At 41.4% G+C, this 18539-nt stretch overlaps 1 protein-coding gene across 4 annotated transcripts in view; it reads right to left on the reverse strand.

Annotated features, from left to right (window-relative positions):
* samd4a (sterile alpha motif domain containing 4A) overlaps positions 1-18315 on the reverse strand; it is a 53964-nt gene extending 35649 nt beyond the window's left edge. For 2 of the 4 annotated variants that reach the window (XM_084353116.1, XM_084353114.1), the window contains exons 1-2: positions 18049-18315; positions 16224-16939 (exon numbers count right to left, since the gene is read on the reverse strand). In XM_084353116.1, coding sequence (XP_084209242.1) covers positions 16224-16419 — 196 coding nt within the window. In that variant the 5' untranslated portion in view covers positions 16420-16939; positions 18049-18315. The remainder of the gene's footprint in view (positions 1-16223; positions 16940-18048) is intronic. The other 2 variants (XM_084353113.1, XM_084353115.1) reach the window with 2 other exon arrangements.
* Positions 18316-18539: the final 224 nt, after the last annotated feature.

Consider the following 18539-nt stretch of genomic DNA (forward strand, 5'->3'; position numbering starts at 1 on the left):
TCAATTCCCCCACTACTCTCCGTCTTCATGAAGTAAAGTACATTTTCCCTTCAGCTCCAGTCGTCAACATTACATTATAAAAACAGTAGAGGTCACCTCCAAAGTGAAGTTGACAAACAGGAGTGAAGATAAATCCTGTTTAATCCCAAAAAATAAAAGTAATCTCTGAGCTCACCTCCTGTCAATAAATGGCTCCAGATCAGAGCAGAATCCGATGTGCCTCAGGGTGTTTATTCGCCAGAGGGTAAGGCTCTGCACCTGACTCTCTAGACAGCTCTGAGCAGCTGATCAGCAGTGACAAGCGACACATTTTGTCAATGTGATTTCATCAATCTGTACAAGAAACAGTCATAAAACTTTAAAGGTCTGTAGACCTACTCAGCATAGCCATCCTCACACAACACCCAGCAAATGTCTTGTTTTTTTTTTTGATAGACAGCAGAAGTGACATATTTTGTGACAATTATACAGCATAATTCATAGGATATTTGCACTGTAAGACTTTCAATGCTTGTGCAGTTGAATTACAACAGAACAGAAATATGTCAGTGACAACTCTTGAGTTATGTGGTTAGTTTGTAGTGCGATAACTCTGACAGAACAGAACATGGATCTCTTACACAGCAGCATTATTAACTTTCCAGGCATTACTTCTAAAAGCCAAAACTGTTGTATACATTTTTTTTTTTGACAATGCGATCTAAACAAAACACAACTTGACTGTAAACATTGGAATCATGTAAAAATTAAGCATTTTCCTCCAACCAGGAGAGATATTTTGCTACAGTTCGTCTTGACTCAATAATTCCCACCAGAACACTTCATCAGTGGCCTGGTTCAGGATGGGACAACTGGACTACAGCGAGGGGCTAGCACTGAAACAAAGAGGGAAGTTGCACTCTTTATGGGATCAGCTTTAATCCATTCTTACAAGTTGATGGCACAAACTGTACAGACACATTTCAAGAAATATCTTCATTTCATACAAACTTGGGGGATTACAGTTTGTCCTACAGCGGAGAAAGGAAGGTAAAAAAATGAGTAAACAAACTAAGCAAGTGGAAGACCAAAATAACAATAGTCATTAAAAGAAAAACAAAACAAATTCAATTAAAAGGGAAATAAGCGAACTCTTAGCTAAAGGTTATCAAGAAAAAGTCAGAATGAAAGATTCAGAAAAAAATAGCAAAGAAACAGGGAATATATGTTATTCAACAAGAAATGCAGAGAACAAAAGGAGAGTGCAAGTAAGAAAAGCGAAAGTGAGGAGCTGTTGGGACATTGCTAGTGAAAGAGGTGTGGTACACAAAATATATGATCTAATGCTATATGCTGCATCGCCCCACCCAGGCTGAGACAGAGAGAGAAAGACAGAGAGGGGAAAGAGAAAGAGAGTGAAGAGAGTCCATGTCCTGACAAGAAGTGCAGGCAGGCTCCCACAGGCCCTACACAAGCTTTGGGGACCAGTGAATATGGAGGGAGGGGGGAGGGAAAGGAAGGGGGCGGATACAATATACAGAGAGACAGACTGGAAAGTTCACTGGTGTCAACAGGTTTCAACTAGAGGGGGAGAAAAGAGAGAGAGAGAAAAAAATAAACAAGAAAGGACAAGAATTGACCATAGAGCCTAGAGAGGAAAAGAAAAAGGAGACAACAGAGAAACAGAAAGAGAGAAAAGAGGGAGACAGAGTCAGTGTTGTGGGATCAGCCTGACCTTGGCCTCAGCCCGACCTACTAACACATAACTGACTGAGGAGAGAAGGCGAGTAGGAGGGCTGTTTACTCTTGTCAAGTCTACTTTTTTAAAAACATCCCTAAGCAAAGTTTAGCAATTTCTCAGAAAGTCTTTCAACAGTCAAAAGGGAAGCGGCATCAATATGCCACATTCACATCAATGTCAGCCTCCCAGTTGTTAAAACCAGTGAGCGCTGCACATTTTCAATGGATTCAATACCACTGAAAGTCTTGTGTATACAGTTACCGAGTACCAGCCTTTAAGATGTGTTGTTGGTAGAGATTATTTAAAGGTCAGCATCAGCTCCCGAGGTGAATATTAGGACAAGTTTCAGCTTTTAAGTTAAATTGTAATGAGAGAGTGATGAAACTGATGAAGAAGAGAGCAGAGAGATATCCCTGTCCATTTATATAATCAGTGTGTCAGTCACCATGTCAGACAGGTGAAGCTGAGTGAGAGAAAAACAGACAGTCAAGCTGTCAGGAAACCAGCCGGTGGGAGATTTACACACGCTGCTCTCACTGGCTGACTCTCTTGAACACATGCTTCTGTGATCTTGATATTTGAACAATAGACCATTTTTAAACAACAATGACTGACATTCATCAGTTTCATGTTAGCCGGCAGTGTATGCACTAATTGACAGTAACCTTTCTCTGCAGCAAGAAGATTTCTTAAGCCTCAGGTAAATGAGAAACCTGGTTGTCATTAATCAAAAGAGACAAAAAAATGTCAATTCAGTCTTTGTTGGCAACAGTGAGATCCAACCATTACTCTACTAACTGGGCAGATATGTTCACACAAATTTTACATTTAAAACATGTGTTTTAGTGCCTTAGTCATCATCTTGTTAGCACAGAATCGAAGAAATCTAGTGTGCATCCCGATCATACTTCAGTAATACACACTTTACAGACTATAAGGCAGCACTGTCAGCTGAAGCGGCGATCACACTGGACAGCAGTAAAGGAGTTCATGTGTAATTTTGCTGAATTTGCTTTTGCCCAGCACTGGAGCCACGAGCAAAGAGGAGGGACAAACAGGGCACTCATCATGCTGCTCTGCATCACTCTGTCCCCCATTTCCATCGATCTTCTCCACTTTGGTTTGAAGTTTGTTGACTTTGAGTCAAGACTATAGCCTGCCACATCATTTTTCTGTTTGTATGTGGCATAGCTTAAAAAAAACTCATGATTTGACTGACAATATGAACTGTTTTTAATGGTCATTGTCCAAACCCAGTGGGTCAGTACAAGCTTTCCTGCCACATCGCCACTCCTCTCTCATAATGGAAACCAGGACATGCTCTTGAAAACACTATAGGCTACAAAACACTCCTGCTTGGAAGCAAGAGGACGCTGCAGGAAAAAACTAATTGTCAAAAGTCAAAAAATAATTTGCAATGTCTTTTATAATCATGTCTCTGGAGTTGTAATTAAAAGAAATTCAGAAAACCTTTAACAGGTTAAATGTGGGAACTAAACCACAGGAAATACTGATGAGATCAGAAGAGTAACTTCTGCTGAATGAAATCAGTGGAAGATCAATCAGTGTCTCCAGGACGCTTCAATATACGGAAAGAGAGAGAGAGAAATTCCTGTGAGCCATAATAGAACAGGAAGAGGATATTTTCATTGTAGTCTTGCATTACATCCAGGACACCTGGTCAATTTATAAAACAATATTTAAAGCACATCTCTTCTCTGGTTTTCACATTGTGTGTGGGTCTTTGTGCATGTGCTGTGTACAGTAGGTGTAAAGTAGGTATTTTCCGCTTGGGTGCTTATTTATTTATACTGTGTAATGTTTTAAACAGTGGCCAAGATGAGCGTGTGTGTGTGTGTGTGTGTGCGCTAAAGTGGGAAGCACCTGCCTGGTGATGATTTCAACATGTTTGCCAGTGTGTGCGTCTCCCTTCCACAGGAAAAGGAAAAGCATCAACACAGCTACTGTACACGCCAGCATGCAGGTTTATTGGCTCCATCAGAGCAGAGCGCTTTTCACAATGTCTGATTCTATATCCACTCTCAACCTCCTTCAAACCAGGTCTGCCAACTCAAGAAATACAGAGGGTGTTAATACTTTAAAGTTTGCTGCTACATCAACACAAACCTCCATTAAAGGGGTTTCTCCTGTGTTCATCCTACAGTGAACAAATATGAAGCCCATCAATGAATTTGGAAAGCATTCTTCATTGATCCGTTTGTATTTTTTTTTAAACCCTTCCAAATGCTCAACTCATTTAAGCAGTCGTTTAAGCCTTATGGTGTTGTCAAATACACAACTTTTTAGACATTTTCAAGGACGTACACCTTGGCAATTCACAATAACAGCACCCAACAATCATAGCAAGAGATTAAACAGGTAAAAACTTGTCTCTTGTCAACCTATACCTAAAACCTATCAACCTATACCTCACAATATTTCCTATCTAACATGGGGAGGAGGAAGAAGGCCCCTCAAACGATGAATGCCAAAAACTATTTTTCTACAGTCTTCAAAAGTAAATACAATAACTCAAGTTTGGATTTAATTCCACCATAAATAAAACTGTAGCTGTTCATGATGTACATCTGTACCACAAATATTTGTGTTTCTGTGCTATAGGACTCCTTGTTGCTACTCAATATATCCCTAATTTGTGTGTTTTAAGTGAGTGAAGAGGCAGGATGATGGTTTTTTTATTGTCTCATCTTTTTTCCCAGCAGTGGGGGAGGTTTCCTAGTAGAAGGACACGGCTGCTGTATGAATGGAGAACAATTCTTTGCTAGCCTTTACTCCAACCCCCATCTCTTCCCACTTCCTCTCGAGTCTTTCATCAACATCCCCTCTTCTCCCCTGCTGTAGTGGTAACTGGTGGTTGGAGGTCTGGAGGAAGCAGGGTGGGGGCTGAAAGTAGGGCAAATGATTTGCAGTCTACCTGTGGAAGTTGACGTAGCGCTCCAGTGTTGGGAAGGCTCTGAATGTGGCAGTCACAGCTATGCTGGGAATGTGAGCCTCTGCTCTGCCAGGGCTGGACTGGAGAAGCCCAAAACTCTATTTAAGGAAATGGCAGTCAGGGGCCCATCGGCCGCTCTCTCTGCCTCTCTATTTCTCTGTCTCTCGCTCAGCTCAAACCCCCCCTTCCTTCCTTTTACAAGAATGATAATTATTTTCCTTTGTGGAAGAAAGGTTTATTTCCATACCTGCCAGGAGGAAGGAGAACACACACACACACACACACACACACACACACACACAAAGAGAAAAAGTGCACACACACACATCCGGCAGTGTATTGGTCATGTGGTTTGTGTAATTGTTTCCAGTATATTTGTGAACCTAACAGGGATGTGTCTTTGCAAACTGTTTTAGTGCGGCAGTCTGCCAAACAACAAAAATAACAACAAACCAAAGACAGGAGAAGATTGAAAGTAAAGTGAAAGGTTCAGTCTATTTGAAGAAGGGACAAAGTAGCTATACAGCCTTCTTTGATTGCTCACTGTCGGAGTTCAGTCGTTAAACATACATACATGCAGATAAAAACAAACTATCAAGTATGCAGCACTGCCCTGCCCTTTATACAAAAATAAAAAGGCTATAACACTAGGGTGAGAAATCTGGCTTACACTGAGTCATCATATCAACATTGTGCACTTTTGATATAATGAATGGTCCTTCTACTATCACAACAGTTACTTCATTCATTTATTCATACCATTAAACCCTCGCTACAGATAGATATCAAGCTTCTTATTTCTGTCTAATGTTGGAACAATTGTTTCAATGCTTTTTCTAAAATGACAGAAATTAAAGCCAGAACTTCACACTTGTGGCCCATAAACATTTTAGTCAACATAGGCTGAAAACTGGTGAAAAATGTATCTTCAGTATCAGAATAACTGTTTCTTGTGAGCAGCTTTGTGGCTCAGCGTGTGGTAACACATAACTGACTTGTTTGTCTAGAATGTCTACTGTCTACAGCCCTTTCAGGCTACACTGGTCACTCCTGCAAAGTGTGTGTTTGTGTGTGGGGGGCATTGATGCAATAAAGCGTTGTATGTTTAACTGCAGCTTGTGATGCATATTTGAGTGTCATGTGGAATGTGTGAGTGTGAGACAACTGGATTAATGCAGCATCCTCGGCCGTCCACAGCTTGAGGGATATAGCTTCAGCATCCAGCTGTGACACCATGTCAGTAGATACAGTACAAACACACACAGAGGACCATTCAGAAAAACACACAGCACAACAGCCTGAGGCAGTAAGAGCTCTACTCTACTTTCACTTGAGTCGATCAGTAGTTAAAGATGGCAGCCAACTATATCATTCTCTGACATGTCCAACTAGCACTTTCATTCACATTTAAGGTAAGTTTTACACTGTGGGAAAAGCAAACTGAACTGCAGACAACCATCCCGAAACTTGATAAAATTTAGGTAAGCTGCAAACCAAATATTTATCTTTGATAATATGTACCCACTGGGTTTCAATGCTATTTTGTCTATAGATTTAGGTGCTGTGGGAAAACGGTAAAAAGGGTGAAATGAATTATATGCTCAAACTTTGTAACCGACAACTTAAGAAAAAACTCAAGCAAATACAACAGCACTATAGATAAGGATGTATATTATATATTATATATAACCCCAACCCTAATCCTCTAATAACTAGTAATACATTTTGGGGTAGCTTGGGTTCAAGTATTCAGTTTTAGACTGCCATGGGCTTAATTGCTGCATCACAGGCTTTACAGACAAAGAACTGTCAATTCCTTATTCAGATGTCTTTTGAGAAAAAAGTATATCAATAATTCAGATTAAATTATATCCTAATAAAGTTTATAAAGATGGAAGGCTATTGTGTTCTTCAGTCTGACCCATGTCAGTCAAAGCTTGGTGCAAACAAATAAACTGCTCTGATGTAAATTAATTCTAAGATCCCAAAAGTTCTTATCTTGAAGACTTAAAGTGTCGGGCTGGTTTCTATTTCTAAATCTATTTTTCCAGAAAGGTGATTAATAAGTTCTCCACTGACATCTGGCCTAGAAGTGAGCACCTTGGAAAACTTCGAAGCAGACAGTGGACATAACTTCCTGAAGGAGTCTGCTTTGCATGAGGTAATTTCCTCCCAATGGGGATTAAAAGACTGTATGGCCATCATGGCAACTGTTGCCATCGGGCTCTCCCATCGGCTGGTTCTGCTGATGTCACTCTGTCTGTCATGGCCAACAGTGTGTTCACCAATCAGAGGTAAGTGAGTGTGATCGGCGGTGCCTTTTTGTGTCCCCACAGTTACGGTCCATTCATATGAGGACAGAGAGGACAGTCAGAGACACAGCTGAGACTGAAGCAGAGTCTCACATTGAGGTTTTGGCTCACCTGCCATAGGTTGGCAAACTAAAAATGTCCCTGCCTAACAGCAATGCTTTTTTATTTTATTTTTATTTTTTCTATTTTATGAATAATAGGAGTTCATTGATACTGTGAGGGAGGTATCAATTTAATTATGTGTTGTAAAATGGCAGCTGCAGGTTTACAGTTTAGTCCCACTGATCAATGACCACAGGTTGTGATTATTCTGGGTGACAGAACACAGCCTCAGTGTCAGCATCTTCCTTGTTCCAAATCAAACTTATGTTATTTTATTTGCTGCCTTCTCCGTACAAATCTGTTTGTCTGCACAGTTGGGACTGGACAGACCCTTACACAAGAAGTGTACTGTACAGCACAGCCAGCTGCCTGAGAGTAGGGCGGGGACAGGGAAGGGCTGGGCTGAGGGTCTGGGGGGCTATATGGGGAAACATTATACGCCTGTATGTCTGGTCTGGTCAGGACGAGACTGACTGGTCATCTATGAGACTGGTATCCCTCACCTGTTCTCACCCTCTCTCGTTCTCTCTTACACACTCACTTTCAAACATATGCGCGCACACACACAGATGTATGTGAATCATCTGTCATGTCATGTTTTCTCTTGTTACTAATAGAGGATGTGAGTCAAGATGGTGTTTTCAACTGAAAATTATATTTGTACTCAGGCTTGCGCTGAATTATTCTATTTTTTATTTTCCAGACAAACTCACTTGACTTCTCACCATCATAATTCACTAAAGCTCTAACTCACTGTACATATTGAAGCTGCTGAAAACCTTATTAGTCTTATTAGGTCATAACACGGTCTTATTACAGTTCATGTCTCAGAACATGCAGTCTCAGTTAATATTTGATGTGATGGTGCATTGATAGTCGTTTGTGAGCTTGACCGTGCTAGTGCTAGTGACAAGGCTGTTACCTTTAGTATAGTAAATGTTAAGAGTTCAAAGACCCTACCATATAATTTAGATCCTTTGTTTGGGAGCATTACGGTTTTCCTGTGGAAAGTAGGACTACTGGACAGTGTTGGATGAAGAATAATGGATCTGACTGAAGCTTTGTATTAACAAGGTTCCCTGTCCACACCAAGCAGCATTATGTCTATATAAACAGCAACATCAAACATTCAATGCATACGAGATGGCATCACACTATGTGTCTTCTACCAGTGGTAGACTAGAACAGACCAGAGGGACCAATGCAGTCTTTCCTTCCCCCAACAACATTCAACCAGCCTCTCACTGAAAGATTTGTGGTGGTTGAGCTCAGCTAGTGTTCTTTCTTGTGTGTACAGTTTTGAAATTAGGTCGTAGATATTCTGACATAATACTTTTTTTCTATTTAAATCATCAGATACTTAGTGGACAATGAGCGATGTGTTAGTGTTTGTCAACTTTAATAATATATTAATGTTTGTCTTTTTCCTCTGCAGCACAAAAAGCAACCTTTTCGGGACCAAAAGCAACAGTATGTATCAAACTGTTCATTTTGTGTACCATTACAACCTTTAAGTTACCAGCCGAAAATATATACAGTGGGCATTCTGTCTGCTTGAAACAGTGCCTTAACACTAATAGACTTGCTACTCAATCATAACTGTTGATAGCGTGCCTTTTAGTTTGAGGCCAGGTGTAAACATACACGGATACATGTATGGTGCAGAAATCCAACTGGCTGGGGAAAGCAAAGCTGGGATCAAAGTAATAAAAAAGCACAGAAGGATTCAGTTAGAAACTAAACCTCATGGATTTATGAGGCGCTTGATTGCATAATCCAAGCTATCAGTGACACCTCATCCGCCTCAGAGATAATATCAAGAGCTTGACATGTCTGAGGCTTCGAGTAGCTTCCATCAGCGTGGAGTTCTTTGGCAGTTAGTCCTAAGGCAGTTAGTCCTCAGGCCGACTTTCTGTCCATCCTCTTGTTTTCACACACAGAAAACACTCATACATCAGGAAGCAAGAACTGAAAAGAAAAGGCCTTTGCTCTAGAGGCAGAGGGGAAAAGACGAGCTTTATTTCGTTTTCCCCTCTGGTCGTTTTGGCTGCTTGTCTGTCCCCATTCCTGAGGTTCAGTACGAGTTCACAGAACACGCCGTCAACTTCCAGAAATAAACTGTTTGCTCATGCGTGGGTGCAATGAAATAGTTTGGAGCGAGACAAGAGTTTTCTCTCTGTCTTTCTCTCCCTCTCTTTGAGAGAATGGCCAACGAGACATTGAGAGAGGCACAAAGGATGTTGACAAATAAAGCTTGTATGAGTGTGTGAAAAATCAGAACACTTCCACTTTAAACTTTTATCTCTATGGGGGCCAATATTTATAAACGTACTACTGTGGCAGAGCAGGTCAACTACATTAGATAAAAGTTGAAGGGTGATACTGGTTTTTTGTTTTAAATCACGAAACCCTCATTTGGGTTGGGTCAAACATTCAGTTTTATCATTTCAGGGTGTTGTATCAGTACTCATCATGATACACTTCGCTTTCTGATACTTATCACCAGATGCCTCAGAGGTAGAATTGAATTAAATAGGTGTTGACTATGATAGCTGTTAATTCCAAGGTAGTTTTGACAAACAAAACTTTGCTTTCAAACACAAGTCAATACTTGAAACTGAAACAAAAAACTTGGGGCAAGGCAGACAAGGCAGAGAAAGTGGTGAATGAGTTTCAGCTGTAAATGGCACCAGTATTCTCGAGTCTTCATCTTTTCCCCTCTTCGCCCCACCCGTCCTTCCTCCTCCTCTCACCCTCCCCTCTCCCATACCGCGGTGTACTCAGGAGACCTTAGCTCCACTGAAGGTGGAATCAGTTTTCCTTTTCCACTGTGTCTTTTTCCCCCACGCTGGAAAAGCCCCAGTCCAACTCTTGCTGAGTGCCTGACTCAAGTGTGCTCCGACGTGCCCACATTCCTAGACAGTATCCCCAACACCGGAACCGTTTACCGCCTCAGCCGGGAATGCTGATTTCCAGCACAGGTTTTCATCAGACCTAGTTTAGGCAGAGAGTGCAACAGGAATTCACTGAGTAATATTAGCCATTATACAATGCAGACTTTCCCTCCATGTCAGTCATCTTACACACTGACAAATGCAGAAGTATGCTTTCTCTCCCCCTCTACAATATTACACGCAAAGATAGTGCCGGCAGCTTCTATGAAAAGTGATTATTTAGCTGGAAGTCATGTTTTGACCTAGTTTCAAACAGCTCTTCAGATTCAAATTCTCCACTGAAGTCAGCCCCCCGCCACCACCACTATCCCAGCCGTTGTATAATCCTGGCATTTTTCTGAGGATTTGGTGCTTCCAGGTGTTAAGAAAGTGTTCTTCTATTTACATGCTTTGGAAAATCCTTTCATGATAGTAAGAAAGACAAAGCCTTCATGTTCTGCTGTCAGAAACCCATCTCTCGATGTGTCCAGCTCAGACTGCTATCATTCACAAACAGTATAAAGACAGTACAAATGATGTGCATGTGAATGCTTCCACTCCGACCAAACAGAGCTGTGTCCCTGTCACCTCTAGCTCTTCAACACAGCTGCTTGTACATATCTAATCCTGCCTGCCTCCATCCAGCTCAAACAGCCGTGCAGGCCAGGTCAGCAGTACACCACACCACACGAAAAAGAAGTTAGTCATTCAGAACACCAGCCCCACTGTCCTGTACTAACCCCACCCCTTATACTAACCCTACACCCAGTTTGAGTGTGTATGCGTGTGAGTGTGTGTGTTGTCCTTCAGACAGTACTCTGCCCGCTATTCATGTCCTCTCAACTTGATCCGATATTGTCCCTCTTGGGATTGTCTCAAAGGAAGTTTTGTTCTCCTTAAAGGCGGAGGACAAAAGGAAGTAACATTCCTTAATAACTACAACAGAAATACTGCAGGCTACAGATTACTACTGTCAAAAATCACAGCAGAAAACAAAGATTTAACCTTTCAAAAACATTCAGATAAGGATATTTAGCATGGATTATTATAAATTGTTGACTTAAGGCTAGGTCTGAACTGAAAATTGCAAAAATGCCGCATTTATACATCTGTACTTAGTTGTTCAGATAGAAATGCTGAACTCTTAAAAGTAACCATACTCCTCACGACAGTCTAATAATAACATGAAACACTGCAATAAAAATAAATCCACTGTGATGCAACTCTGCCTATCTTTCAGCGAGATAGTGACCCCTTTGACTTCGATTGCATCTCAAGTCGCAAATGAAGTCGCATCACTCGCTGGGTCCCAAAACAAGGCAGCCTCTCAGCCGCTGAGAGAAGTAGGTCACTGAGGATTCCATTCATTTGTACACCGCTTTCCAAATAGTTGCGCTTTTCCACTCAGCCCAAGACTTCCAGCTGCATGTTAACCCTTTAACAGCCTGCACCAGCACCAAATCATACCGATCAGTTAATACAAAAAAATGGTGTGCGACGGGCTCATGGTCTAAGTAAAGCAGAGCCTTAACGGTTTAACTCGCATGGATTTACAAATACATACTGTTTAATATCAATTTTTTTTTTAAATTTGCTATTCTGTTTTATTCCCTTTTTTGTCCCAAAAAAGTCTGAGGAACAGCAGAAAACCTTTTAACGAAGACAAGAGAACTTAATGTTTTCTGTAAAACTTTTTAGAAATGTATCGAGAAAGACTAAAGACAGAAACAATCTAATATGCTATTTTAGGCTTTATATTCTCCTTGTATAGCTGTGGTAAGAAATAATTGCTTACTGGAAAATACTCCATAATCAATACAAGATCAGCATTGGCCCTGTAAAACAGCAGACTCAATATATCTGTCTTACTCTGGCACATAAGCACTCAAACAAGCAACCACAACATACCAGAGGGATCACGTAACCAGACAACCTTCTCAATCTCCCTCTTCTCAGCAACATGCCTCCTGACGTTAAGTCTACAGCCCTGAAACAGGCCTGCTGATTCCACCTTACTGAGCTGAATCAGCGGATAGGAAGTGACCACAAGTTGTCACAGTTGGGAGAAAACTCAAGGGTGTGGACCTAAAATTTAATCTAGAGCAGGGGTATTCAACTAAAATTCAAATGGGTCCAGTTAGAGAACATTTCCTCAAGCAAAGGTCCGGAACATCATAATGTCTAACTTGCGTTAAGATTTAGTGTGATATATATTGAAGTAGCCTAGTAGTTGTATCAACGTCTGCATGTAACTGACTGTCAAATCAAATAAAGAAAGAACAATTCAAAAACATTTTGACAATATTTATTTATTTAACATTTAATTATACAGATATATAATACTGTAGATATGCATTTTTTTCTCTCTCTTTAAGGAAAAGAAGGGCTGCATTTAGTGAATAGTGAAAATAAATAAAATAGCTTTTTAAAAACTGTGCGTCTTAAAATAAAGTACTTCAAATTTGAAAAATAATGTGTAGCAGCAGCTTGAGTTTCCCTTTTTCTTTGTTAATGTTTAACATCTTAACAGTCTCAACCAATTTTACAACAGATAGATCTCAACACATCTGTTGGGCAGTGAATGAATGGGTCAGGAAGCCGGTGGTTTGTTCATATTGGGTTTTTAAACTGCTTATTTTCTGTGACCTCAGTTCAGACTTGAGTGGGTATGTTTGGTCAAAAACTTTTTGCTTTGTCTCATTGTGGCGTTTCACATTGACACTTTTTATGAGTGCCACGGTCTCTGAACATATGAGACAGACTGGTTTTGTGCTTCCAGTTGGAAGAATGAACATGAATGAGTCTGTCCATTCTGGGTTGAAAGCCCTGTTTTCGCTGTCCACTTCTCTCTTCTTAGAGAGTGCCATGTGTAGTTATTTTGTTGTCTATTGTCTCCGGCTCGCTCATCTCTCAGTCTTCTCTCCCTGTATCGTTCACTTGTCTCTCTGTCTTCTCTCCCTGTATCGCTCACTCATATTTCCATCTGTCACTTGCTTCTCACGTCTTTCAGCTGTCTGTATTCAGAGTCGCAATGTTTATTGCCTGGAATGCACAGATTTGATTGGCTGAGTAGCATCATGTGGGATGGCTTAACTCGTATGCAATTGGTCAGTGTTGAAGATGGAACAACTGTACTGTATGAAATAACTATATTTACATAAGAACCATTATCTCAATTATTGGGTCAGACAAAACTGAATATAACTTTTTCACTATTACAAAAGCAGTTTCTGGAAAAGCCTAGTTTTTCTACATGCTACACCAATTTACTATATTTATAGCTGTATCTACTGTATACGTTTTACGTGTGAAGAGAAGAAAACAGTACAGCTTGTACCAACGGATGGAAAGACTGAAAGGAAATCCAGATGTGTTGACATGTATGTGCTTTCTTGATTATAATCTTAGATCAAAGCATTAACAAGATAATTACAGTCGGATTTTCTCGAGCTAAGTGGTAGCATTCAATGTTGTCAATGATTGCAAACCACAAGGTTAACTCATATTGTGAATCCCTGACCTGATGACACAGAGAGAGCGCAGGCCATCGATAGTCTGTTGAGAGATACAAAGCCTTGATTGTGAATTTCTCAATGATCTGATTTTTCTCAGCTTTTTATGTTTGAGGAATAATCTGGCTTCAGCAAACATGATTTTTATCTTTTTGCTATCAAGAAAGTTAGGTGTTAACATGTAAAACCTTGCTACTATAAAAGGGAATTTGGTTCATAATTTTAAATGAAATTAGGCCACAGAATGTGCTGAGTGTACAGCCACAAGAAAAAAGCACAAGCATTATTTAAGTCTTGTAAAATTATTTGCTGCATTAATGTTTGTTAATGTGTTCATATTTCTTTGAATTTCTGCAGTACATTTAACTTTTACAAAGCTGTGATGCTACAGTTCAATTAAGTATTTGTAAATCAGGGTCAATTAAAACTAATAAACATCATAATCAAGGCAAACTGCTACGATATACTGTGATGTGGATTTCGACTCTTAGGTACGGCCCATCACTCCACACTATCATAAAAGCACTATCTCTTAATGACAACTGCCTCTATGTCTACAGCCATCCAACCTGTTCAATGTATGTGTCTCTTGTGCAAATCACCATATGCCAATCTCAGCTACAAGTGAAATTATTATTCAACTCACAGAGCTTTTCATTATATGTTATTCCACCCACCGGCACATTTCCTTATTTGGTTCATTTCCACCTCAACTGTAATTCAGTGTCTTGTTAGCTGGAAAATCAAGATTCACACAGAATATAAGAGTGATATATGACTGTGACTCGTGACTCAAGTATTACCACAAGACAGTATCGCTTTGACTCACACATGGAGCACAGTATTCAAAAATGTAGAAAAAGGAACCTGTTGCTGAGTCGTAAGAAGACGTCGCACCCTCCACTGCCTGCCCATGACATCAATCTGCTTTGATCTCTGACAGTATGAACCAGCCTGACTTTGGGAGGGGTCAGCTGAGGAAACTTCATATGGTGTGCTTTGATATCTCCATCCTCATATTAAATAATAACAAAGACCGGCCTGCATTAAGTGCAGCCACTGCCCATAGTAAACCCTGATGGAAACTCTACATAATATGTGTGAGTGTCACTGCAGGGCAGGGCCATTATGTCACCCCAGTGTAAGCCATCAGATGTGTTACTGCATGCAGATGTTGCCATAGGTACACACAGACGCCTGCTCTCCATCGCAGCAGAAGCACTTCTTTCTATTTTTCATGAGCCCAGTTGGTTGCCAGGGTTTTTGTTTCCATGGCCACGCTGCAGTCTGATGCAACAAAACCCAGAACCCCCCTTGGCTGCTTTGGCGCGATACCAACCAAGGGAGCGCTACAGCGCTATAGGCTGGCACACTGACTGACTGACTGACTGACGTTTCCAGCCAGCCACAGTGCCAGCTGAGCTAACACTATACACGACCCTAACCTCCTTCCACAATCGCTTACTGACTGACTACAGTTCAGCGCAACACTTTACACAGTTTCATAACATCAATGATTCAGCTTTTTTTATTTAACTCTTGATGGATCTGAAGGAATGTTTTGGACAGGAAATGTCTTCCAATACTTGCGCCTGTATGTGTGTGTATTTCCTGTGTTTGTGTTGCAGGGTCAGGGACAACAGTTCCGTTGGGAAAATATGTCCTTGAAAGCTAAAAAAAAACCACTGAGGGCAAAAGAGAAAAAAAAGTAGAATGATCTGTGAATTTAAATAACGTGTCTCTCTTTCTGATCAGAAAACAAATCACTATGCTGCCTGGAGCAGAAGTTATGTGACATTAACTACTGCTTCAACCACGCATAAAAACTCCACGACTGAAGTGTTGAAGATGCACTGCTTGAAGACAAGAAAGGGGAAGAATATATCCTCCTCTGTAATAATAGCTGCCAGTTCCCAGTAGTAAGGTTGGTCCATCACCAGTGGCTAACAGTCATCGACTACTGAGCCCTGTGGTATTGTAACATCGTGATTTAAAAGGCATCCTACCAGAGAGCATAAAAAAGTAGTGTATCCTCTCAGAGTTGACATGTGGGAGAGAAAATGAAAATGTATTATTTTCTTATTAAACCTGCCCAGTCAGGCGAACCCAAGATGCTTGGTTACATTGGTCGCTGCGGTGTTTCTTTTCTGCAGGTCACTGTTAGCGTGTTTCTCTCAACCGTGCCATTGTTATTTGCATTTCCTTAGCTTAGCTTCCTCAGTATAGCTAGCCAACTATCTTTGTTTCAAGCTTCTGAGGCTGAACACAGCTAAGTTGCGGTCAATTTCACAGATATCATGATTTATTGTCAAATGATTGTTGATTATTGCAGAATCACTGTATCGTGATGCTTGTTTTTGTGGGCAACACATCATGTTGTATTTTATCATGAGAACAGTGGTTTCTAGGAGTGAACACCATCACCACCAACTACAACAATATCATCCTCCAGCAGTGAGAAATATGTTAAAATAAGTCTTAGAGGTACAAACTGTTTATTTTCCAATATAAACTGTAAACATATTGTTTAATAGTTCATTGCCGTCAAAATAAGACCTGAATAAAATAAAAAGATAAAAAGTTATCTATAGAAAACAAATGAGTGACTCTGGTCTTTCAATGCCTATAAATGCATCTTCATTAGATCTTAGTGGATGATGTAGCAGGTGAAAGTGCAGCTGGCTGTCTTACCTGGGTTGTTGGCTTCTCCCTCTAGGACCTGCAGCTCAGTACACTCGGCCAGGGAGTGCTCCAGACATAGCTGTAGGAAACGGGCCTGGGTCCGGCTCACCCTCTTCAGCAGGGACAGCAGAGCCACCGTCTGCTCACATTCGTTCCACCCCTTGAACCAGCTGGCTAGCACGCCCACCTGATCGCGAAACATCATGGTCTGCAAGGCGGGGTGAAGGCTGACAGACTGTGGTGGTGACCGGGCTGGGCTGAAAGGTGTGGGGAGCAGAAAGCAACCTCCCCCAAACTTTACACTGGTGGTTTGGGTAAAACTGATGGAGGATGGCAGTGGTCTTATCAGCTGACTGTTGATGTTTCTTAACACAGTTGGTGAGGTTCAGCGGAGGCACTGTGATGCCATTCTTAGCTCTGGTGGTAGCTGGGACAGCAGGACAGCAGGCCTTCTGGTGTTCGCCCACAGCTGGTGTGGGATATATTCCTGCTGAAGGGGTTTCTTCACCGTCGTCTCCTGTCTGATAATCTCTGTTCCTTTGTGAGAAGGAGGGGTGCTGTGAGGTGCTCTTCTAGCTCGGCATGAGGTGATATGAGCTGCTCAATGCTGCTTAGTTGCTCCCAGAGGAATTGTTATTTGATGAGTCAGCTTTCTTCCAGCACAGTCTGTGTCACATCAGCTTCAGCCTCACTGGCATTTTTTCTTCAGGGAATCCCTCCTATGCCTGCAGGAGGATGTTAGAAGTTAGAGGAGGAGGAGGAGGGGACCCACATTTAACAGACAATGCTCTCTGAGCTCTCTGTCTCCCTCTCTTTCATACATATGCAATGACTTTTAAGACAGCCCGACTAGAAATGCGACAGTCTCCCTGTTGCTTCATCTCTGCAGACTTTGTGTTGCTGCAATGGGGGGAAAAACAGCCTTCGAAAAACTCATACATGCATTTATAGGTCGCCTCCTCGCCGTCGCTTATGCGCATAGGCTTGTGGCATTCACCGCCGAGACAAAAATAAATAAATTTCGCTTTTGGTATCCACCCATTCCTAAAAATACAGCTGTCGGTAGTAGCGGCGCTGCATCCCAGAATTTTCCAAAGAAAGGACGCCGGGTTACCGACGGCGGCCGCTGGCAGGGTTGTGAGCTGTCGAGACGTTAGCAACGACTTCCCTCCGTTATTTTAATGACAAGTTAGTAGTCATGAAAAAGCTGTATTTCAAACCGAGGATAGGCAGCCGTGGTGGTGGTGGTGGTGGTGAATTTTTAGCCGAAGAAACACCGAAGAGTAAGCTAGGAGCAGACTCCAGGTTTGAGGGCTGAGCGTTAGCCGCTGTCTAAAACTGTCACTTTGCTTCATCAGCACACAGGGAATGACCGTTGGCGGATATGTGTGTGTGTGTGTGTGTGTGTGTGAGCAGCTTGTACAAAGAAAAAACGTATAAATATAACCTTGTGTGTATCTCTATCCACTTTCATATCTATCTTTAACTTCGCCAAGGACGAGCCGTGTAAGAACTGCGACTTTGATGTGAGTTAACGTTAGCAAAGTTCCCAACACCGTTAGCTAAAGACTAAACATTAACGGCTATGAATTCCCAGTAACCGTCGCTATTAATTTCAATGGAAAAGGCGTTGGATAACTGGTTAAGTAAGGAGGTTTCGATATGAAGGCTGGTTCTGAATTGTTCTGTTTGGTTTTGTTTTGTTTTCTTGGATCAATAGTCCAGCTCAAAAGAAGAGTGGACAAAACAGCGAAAAGAAGATTTAAGAAACTTCAGTTTGAACGTGTGAATTGTGAAAGAGACGGTTAGATGTACCGGGCTGGATGGTTCTTACCTCCTGGCGCAGTTAGCATCGTTGGGTTTATCTCAGGACGGGCGACAGGCTCAGCTTTTTCGGGGAGCGGTGCCCCTTCACTCCGGGTCTGTGGGGTTTGCCATCTTGACTAACTTTTCCTCTGTCTCTCCCCAGCAGACGGGCTGCTCTGCTGCTCTGCTCGAAAGCACCACGGTCAAGCCAGACGGGACACTGGGTGTAACTTCCTGTGTCGAAGATTTCAAAATAAAGCCCTGCAGTGCGACGAGGCCAAACAAGTTTTAACTTATGAAATATATTTGTTTGCACATTTCTTCAAGTAACTATAATGTAGGTTATTTTAATGTGGTATTTTAAGATGTAGTCTTTACTAAAGAAAATCTACAAGAAAAAATCCTAGTAGGCTATGTCATCCTATAACCAGGAATACTGTATTTTTTACCAGTTTAATATGATTAAGATAAGATATCAGAGACAGAACTTAATTTATCCCGAGGCAAATTGTCCTGGAA

Source organism: Pagrus pagrus, assembly GCF_965226575.1.
Source record: "Pagrus pagrus genome assembly, chromosome: 1".
Lineage (NCBI taxonomy): Eukaryota > Metazoa > Chordata > Actinopteri > Spariformes > Sparidae > Pagrus > Pagrus pagrus.